Source organism: Nanorana parkeri, unplaced genomic scaffold (assembly GCF_000935625.1).
Source record: "Nanorana parkeri isolate BGI_ZX_2015 unplaced genomic scaffold, ASM93562v1 scaffold1101, whole genome shotgun sequence".
Classification (NCBI taxonomy): Eukaryota; Metazoa; Chordata; class Amphibia; order Anura; family Dicroglossidae; genus Nanorana; species Nanorana parkeri.
Window position 1 is genome coordinate 123,602 of NW_017307369.1, and position 8,464 is coordinate 132,065.

The 8,464-nt window shown below is 40.5% G+C and overlaps 1 protein-coding gene across 1 annotated transcript in view; it reads right to left on the bottom strand.

The window, feature by feature from the left end:
- Positions 1-7,734, bottom strand: part of POLK (DNA polymerase kappa) — a 39,445-nt gene extending 31,711 nt beyond the window's left edge. The window contains exons 1-3 of the mRNA XM_018567836.1: positions 7,577-7,734; positions 5,320-5,439; positions 1,036-1,188 (exon numbers count right to left, since the gene is read on the bottom strand). Coding sequence (XP_018423338.1) covers positions 1,036-1,188; positions 5,320-5,439; positions 7,577-7,711 — 408 coding nt within the window. The 5' untranslated portion in view covers positions 7,712-7,734. The remainder of the gene's footprint in view (positions 1-1,035; positions 1,189-5,319; positions 5,440-7,576) is intronic.
- Positions 7,735-8,464: the final 730 nt, after the last annotated feature.

An 8,464-nucleotide genomic window follows, 5' to 3' on the forward strand; every position in this document is an offset into this window, starting at 1 on the left:
ATGGCTTAGTATGCTTAATGATATCATGCGCATGGAGGAACCTTTGGCCTCTGACACAGCCTCTATGGACTGCTTCTGGGTTCAATGGTCCCTGTGGATACATTTTATGGAATCTTTGACTCTTCGGAGACAGTTGAGACACTCTCTCAGCACCTTAGCGATCGATTTGATTGCTGCCTCCTATAACTTTCATAATTATCTGTACTCATCAGGTCTGGTGTTACTTCAGCCCCCAGCCCTCATCTTTCCCTTTCTTTTTTTGCAGCCCCTCTTTTTTTCTCCCTCCCCCACTGTTTGAAGTTATTATGCCTAAACTGTTGCAGCAAGCTTACATTATTGTTGACTAGTCAACATTTTACATTGATCTCCTTAGACCTCAAGATTATAGCTTCTAAATGTTGGCTTATTTCTCATTATGTTGCATACACTGCTTTTATGCTTACATTCAATCCTGGAGTCATGTTCTATGGTGGTAGGCTATTGGGCTTGGTGTAATACTCACTGCTGTTACTTTTCTTGTTGTAAACTGTTTCATAAACAGAGATTCAACAATAAAAGTGATATATTGGTAAATTAACTAAATATAATCCATTAAGGCCCAATATCCTGGTACTGGTTGAGCTAATAATAGCAGAAAAGGACACAACCCCCAAACGTCCTGTCTTTCTACTCTCATCGCAACAACAACTCATGCTGTCTGACAGCAAATATTACACAAAGTGGTATAGGGAGAAATTTAAATGTCCACCATGTAGAATAATAGGGGAACAAAACAAGGACAAGAAGGCCAATGTAATTGTCCCAGATTCAGCATGTGAGGTGTTGTGTGTACAGTCTGATCATTTCTCATTCAACCTCAGTATAACAAGCAGATGACCTACACTCTGCCCAGGATATCCCTCAAATCTGACTGTATTGATCACGGTCATGTTTTAGGCTACCTTGTCTTTAGTTACAGCACTAATCATTTTAGTGGAAGTGATCCTGTTGCTGCTACCCATGGTTACTTTATACTCCATGTCTGCCTTTACTTACAAGCATGCTCATAGAACCCACAGCCATAGGCTTCTCCTTCAGCTCAGGATTTTCTCTCATTTCCACAGCTGCATAAAAAGCATCCATATCCACATGTACAATAACACGGCTTAAATCACGTCTTCTCTCCAGCTCCAGTGCCATTCGATCAACCTGCCCAAGAAAGAAGAAGGAGACCAGTTGATTGTGCAGGAAGCTTAACTGTTGAAACATCAAGGAGCAACATCCATTGTAGGTGATTTACACATCATTTGAGCTTAAAAACCTTTTGACTTTCAGATCAATTTAACTGAATGTCAACATTGTAAGTACAATAAAGGATAGAAATCACCAGCACTCAGTAGATTAAGTTCAAAAAATAATAACGTCCATTTATTTGGACCAAACGTCACACATATTGCAGTATTTTGGATACTGTGATATGTGTGACGTTTGGTCCAAATAAATGGACGTTATTATTTTTTGAACTTCATCTACCGAGTGCTAGTGATTTCTATCCTTTATTGTTTGCTGTGCACGGCACCATCCATGATTGTTACTGCAAGCATCACCATTGTTACTTGGGCTGGAAACGCTGTAAGGAGTGCAGGGGGGCCTACTGTTTTCCAACATTGTAAGTACCTGAATTGGACCTGGTATCAACGTCTTGCAGTTACCTGCACAGCAGCACTCAGACAGAGAGAGGGAGAAGCAACACAAAGCACAGAGCTGTAGTGCTCCTGAGTTAACAAGGAACATTACCAGCTCAGTCACAAAGAGATGAATTTGACAGTTTGCTACTTCTCTTTTCACTGTTCATCCGCAAGGACTGTAAGTATTACTTAAGTGCATAAGAGAAAAATCAGGTCTCCGGCTCTGCCACTCAGGACTGTGCGATGTGTCAGAGTTGTAAAGCTCAGGACTGGATAAATAGAGATACCAATCCTAAATAGCTCTTAGGAGTGTTTTTAAACTATGTTTTTTGCTGTTTGCCTGGAGTTCAGCTTAAAGTGACACTAAACTCAATTTAAAACTGATAAGTTCACCTTTTGCAAAAATTAAAGAAATGCATCATTAATAATAGATCGTCTATATGTTTAACACCCGGTAACGGGTGTTTGCATTGGTCCGGTCTCTTCTGCCCGTGCTTGCCCGCCAGGGGACGCGCGCGAGCAGAAAAAAAATGCCGTCTGCTGACGGCAACCCGCCAATGCAGCAGTGCCGTCCGTCCGTTTTTTTACAACGGGCGGATGGCAAGTGGTTAAAAATACATTCAAATCTTAACCATAAACAAAATTGTATCTTATTTGTGCATCACTTGGCTTTAGATACTCAGGTCATCTCTAAATTGGTGCTGACACTGTCCTTGCTTTTGGAGGGTGTCTACTTTTTTTTTTCCCAAGGTCCCTGTGTGTGTTGTAAAGTAGCCACAGCTCCAAGCTACCTCCCGTGATGGACTACAATCTCAATACAAATTAGCAAACTAAACATGAGATTGTAGTCCATCACAGGAGTTAGCTTGGAGAGGTGACTACTTTACAACCCACACAGGGACCATGCAGAACAAAAGTAGTCATCCTCCAGAAGGAAGGACAGTGTCAGCACCAATTCAGAGATGATTTGAGGATTTCTAACATTTAACTCCTGAATTTAGTGTTACTTTAATATCATGGTAGTGCCATGATTGTACCATAATAAAGAATTTGTATGGTAGTTGAAGATACTGAAGATCTGTTCATTTTCAGTAAACCGTCAAATAAAATCAGACTACGAGACACAGCAAAAGTAATCCGGAAAGCGTTTTAGACAAATATAGATATTATAATAATAATAATAACAACCACAAACTGTGGCACGAAGCTAATAATCAAAATACATTTCATAGCCAAACCACACAGCCTGCACCCAAATCACGGCGGTTGTTTGACACTCCTGATTTGTTTTTGATAACAGGGTGTTTCTTCACTGTGGTGTTAATGAGTGTGTGCATTCCAGCTTTGTCTCATGAATTCCAAGTCTTCTAAACCTCTTGATGCAAGCATGACCAGAACCTATGACTGGCTCTGCACTCCTCTGATGAACAATAGGAGATCTATCTCAGAGCTCACAGTCAAGCACTGTTTAACCTTGACCTTCAGGATTTTGTGCAAGCCAAGAACACACGCAAACAGAGAAGGGCTTAATGGATGAAAACATCCTTGAATTTCTGTTTCATGCTTTTCCGCAGGGTTCGAAATTTATCATTACAATGTAATTAAAACAACCACTCCACTAAGTGTATTTGTATCTTTAAAATACCACACAATCCCACCATAAATGTATTGCAGTCTCAGTTCTTGTCCACTAACCACAGAAGCAAGGGCATTTTTCACTCTCACGGACACTGAAAAAAAGGCATTTTCTTTACTGCCACTGCCTGTAGATGCAAGGGCAATCTTTACTGCCACTGATCACAAATGCAAGGACATTTTTTTTACTGCCACTGACCACCAAGGCAGGGGCATTTTTTAATCACATTGACCACAGATGAAAGGGCAATCTTTACTGCCACTGATCGCAAATAGGACATTTTTTACTGCCACTGGCCACCAAGGCAGGGGCATTTTTAAAATCACACTGACCACAGGTGCAAGGACGTTTTTTACTGCCACTGAACAGAGATGCAAGAGCATTTTGTTTACTCCCGCAGACCACAGATGCAGGGCCATTTTTAACTCCCATTGATTACAGGAGCAGGTATCGGTGCATCCCTATAACCAAATACAAAATCTACTATATTGGGGCATATCCACCAAATATGGTACATATTCCTCAGTTGCCCTCTAACCAACTTTAAAATGTTTTCACAAATGAGGACTTGCCAGTCTTGCAGGAACAAGGTACTATCATTATTCAGTTTCCAACTATTCCTTTTTTCTAATCCTTCCCCTTTTTATATGGTCTCTAATCAAGTTCCAAGAATTCCCTAGCAGCATTCTCAGGGAGAGATCTTTTGTCTGAGGCCACCCTAAGCTACGAAAAAACACCAAGGTGTGTTTAAAAGGATTTTCTGATTTCACTGGTAAAGTGTAAAGCTCTTTAACTGCTCTCTAGATCTGAGCGGGCGTCTTTAGACGTCCGCTCAGACACGCCCCCTCGCGCGCGCCGCTCGGGAAATGGCCAAAATTTAAAAACAGGCATCGATGCCTGTTACCATACAAGCGATCGCATGTATGGGGTGCCGATCAGTTCCCCCCCGCCCCCCGTTGTCCCGCTGATCCCGGGCTCCACTGTGCCTGGTGCGAGCACGGGATCAGCAGGTCGCCTGTGTCACAGGGGATCAGAGGGAGCTCGGTACACAAGCTCCCCCCCGGTCCCCTCTCCTCTGCAAGAATGCGGAAGTGTTGTATAATACATCACTTCCGCTTTCTTGTGTCACTCTCCAGCTTCAGAAGCTGGAAAGAAGCTGATGGAGCAGATCTCTGCTTCATCAGCTTCTTTTGGGGGGTCCTAGGTGACATTAGGGGTCTTGAAGACCCCTGATGTCTCCATAAAGAGGACTTGTCACATATTTTGCTATCACATAGGAGGTTTTTATTAGCCCCGTATGTGATAGCAATAAAGTTTAGTGAAAAAAAACAAAAATGTAAGTCCCCCCCCCCCAATTTTTTTTAAAGTTACACATAAAAAAAGAATAAAAAAACAAAAACATTTTTTAAAGTCCCCACCCATACATACACGCATGCAAACATGCGTTGGGGGCGCATATGTGCAAAAAAGCCGCACATGTTACATATCGCCACGAACGTCGCAGTGAGCGCAATAAGTCTAGGGTCATCAATCACTGATAACACTAAACTGATGAGCGGGAAAAGCTTTTAAAGTGTCGCCTATGGCCAATTTTGGGTATGGTAGTTTTCTGTGATTTCGCAGGTGCGCGCAATTTTAAAGCTTGACATGTTTGGTGTCTATTTACCCGACGTGACCCGATCTTTTATATTTTACCAAAAAACTGGGTAATAAAAAATGTTTCCTAACATATTGTACAAAAATGGTATAAAATTCATTTAAGTACAGCGTTGCATGGCGGAATAAACTTCAGTCAAAGTACCTCAGCGCTGAATACTGAAAAATGGTCTGGCCAGGAAGGGGGTCTAAACACCTGGTCTTGAAGTGGTTAACACTGAGAAATTTTTTCAGAGATGTTTAGATTTTCTTCAAATACTGAACAGTAACAATTAGCAACTTTTATTTATATAAGATATTACCTTTACTAAGTTCCTAAAATTGTATAGAAGCAGAACAAAAAACAAAAATAATGAGTACCTGAATATGAGCTTCACTGATTTGTGAACTGGTCAGCAAAGCTTTTTGTTGAAGCATCTTCTCGATGCGCCGATTAACTTGCTGGTCTTTCTTGAGCTCATTTTCATAAAATCTGGAGCCCTGCAAGACAAATATGACTTTGTACCTTATTCATAGATAACTGGGAGAAAGACTACAAATCTCACTGGCCACCTTCAAATCCTTCAACAACCAACACAGTACTGTAAGAAAACTACTAATACTTAATCCAGCAACTTAACCAAAACATATTTTCTGAAAATGTTAACTTCTTATCTTATTTATTACAGGTATTTATATAGTGCCAACAATGTACGCAGCACTTTACATACTGCATATTCACATCAGTTCCTGCCCTCAAGGAGCTTACAGTCAAAGGTGTCTATCACACACACATACAGGGCAAGTTAGACAAGCCAGCATGTCTTTGGAGCGTGGGGGGAAACTAGAGTACCCGGAGGAAACCCACGCAAGAACAGGGAGAACATGCAAACTCCTTGCAGATAGTGTCCTGGCAGGTAAGAGATTTATCTCATTGCATGGTATTATAAAAGGCAATAAAAATGACCATCTTAAAAGGACATGCCTTTTAAAAAATACGTAAATAAATATAAAGTATAGGAAAAGTACAGTAATAATATCAGTACTGCTTCCCCTGAAGCCGATCTTCACTCTCTTGCAACACTAGAGCCACTGTTACAATTCTCAGAATCTGACACTTCTGGGTGTGTCAAATGTCAGCCTTTTTCCCACTGTGGTTCTCCCGCTTTCCAATCCACCACTACATCACTATTACGTCCTTCCAGAGCTAGTGACGTTAAAAAAAAAATGTTTTTCCTTTTTATGCAAGTCAGGTAAATATTAGATTTTGCAGATTAACACTATGCAGTTATTTTTCCAATTAGCAAATGGCATTCTTTTCACAAGTTCAGCTATTTCAGCTTTTGAATGTGCTGAAAGAAGACCCTTGTATACACAACTGGAATTAATTACCTCTAACAGTCATTACCTCTAACAGTAAGGAATCTGAACTGGCAGAATTGTTGAGGTTTACAGTAGTGTTGACACAGAACAAAGAAAAGAAAATGATAAAAAGTTACATTTACAAACATACTTGAGTTGGCTAGTAAATATTTAAAGTTGTAAGATGTGTTAAAAGTGAACTTATACTTCAAAGTGTGTTTCCACTTTTGCAGCCAAATTGGGATAAAACCCATTTTTATATTTGTTACGTGTTTCTCATCCACATGGCATAAAAATAAATAATTTGCTGCTTGCAAAAAACAATGCTCAAATCTATAAGAAAAGTTGTTATCTGCTCAATTTCTGTCTGGAATGCAAGGGGGGTGGGGAGGGAATTTTTTTGATAGTGAACTCGATCTGCATGGCCATCCTTATTTATTTATTTATTATAGGTATTTATGTAGCACCGAAAATTTTTATGCAATGCTTTACATAGCGCACATTCAAATCAGTCCCTGCCCTCGAGGAGCTTACAATCTAATGTCCCTAATCACGCATGCATACATACAGGGCCAACTTAGACAGGAGCCAATTCAGCATGAGGCAGCCTGAGGTCTCTTTGGGTCACGTGGGGGTGCAGCAGGCAGAGCGGCATGTCAATTGTCGCAGGTTGCAAAGTGCCGGGTGTGTTGGGGCAGCGGAGAAATTAGTAAAGACCATACACCCACCCAGCTCTTAGCAACCTGGGATATCACTGGTTGCCAGGAGCTAAGTGGGGCGCTCTGGCCGTCGTCCCACCCAGCTCATGCTAAACCAGTGACCTCAGTGAGTTGGGCGGGATCCTAGCCAGAGCCGGATGATGCAGAGGTCACCAACCTCCGTTAGCGTGCACCACTACATTGCCAACCTTCTCTCTCCCTCCCTTGCCAAATGTGCACCGCCACCCTGGTATTCAGGACTCTGGATCACTCTATAAATTAAAACAAAATAGAGATTGCAGTAATCCGGATGTGTTTGGCCTTTAGAATTTTCTTGTATAAATTTTAGCCAAAGGTTTACATTAAGTCCCCATTCATACCAGAACTAAAAAAAGGCAGCAAAATGCAGGTGCAAAGGTGTGAACCTAGGGTAGGCGATTTTCCACATAGCTGCATTTGGTTAATCTTTATTATATGGCTCTGATCCATAAAAGTAACACAAAATAACACAGAAAAAGGCTCTTTCTTCATGGTTACATGTTAACTTAAATTTAAAAAAATGACAAATGTTAACTCACTTTTGTAGCATCCATGATGATCTTGTTGATTTTCTGCTTATCCAGCCCCTCCATCCCCGCCTTGTTGTCATTAAGACCCATTCTGTATTGGAAAGCATTATTGCTCGGAGTCTCTTTCTCATCTTGCTGATCCATTTTTTTAGATTTGTAATCTATGGGTCACAAGCTGAAAAACAAACAAACATTCTCAGCAAATATTTCAATGCAGAAGTAATGAAATTGACAGCAGGCCAGATGCATGCTAGGCAGCTGTATTAGGAACATTTACAGGCAACATAAAAAAACAAGCAACTGTAACTGGGAATCCATTGTCGGTGGCTAGACAAAGTATAAATCATCTACATCTGTATCTGTACAGAGGCGAGTCTCATCCCTTTTCCCTCCTTTTTCACCCCCTACTGTGTGCACAGGGGGCAGCCTGACGTTTCAATTACAGACAAAGAATGTGAAAGCAGCCTCTGCTTTGCCATTTCTTTAGAAAACCCATAATGCTTTAAATATAGTGTCAGAAATTGGAAAACCTCTACCCATATTTGCCTTTTCTAAAACCAAAAGTAAAATTTTAATATTTGGTAAATACTTTCATCAAGATACATTTCTGTTATAGATGCTATATTATAGTATTTGTCTATTATTATCAAAAGCAGATCATTAAAGGATGATCATTAACAACAATACACTTTCATGTAATCAACATTAAAGTGCACTTTAAAACAAAATGCACTTATCCTTTAGGCCCCTTTAAGGTGACATCACCACTCTCTCCCTCCCTGCGTAAAGATGAATACTTACCATTTTCTTGATCATTTACTTTTTATTCAGGTTTTGGTGTGGGTACAAGGATATGGATCAACTATAACAATAGTTGAAAAGCAATTAAATCATCAC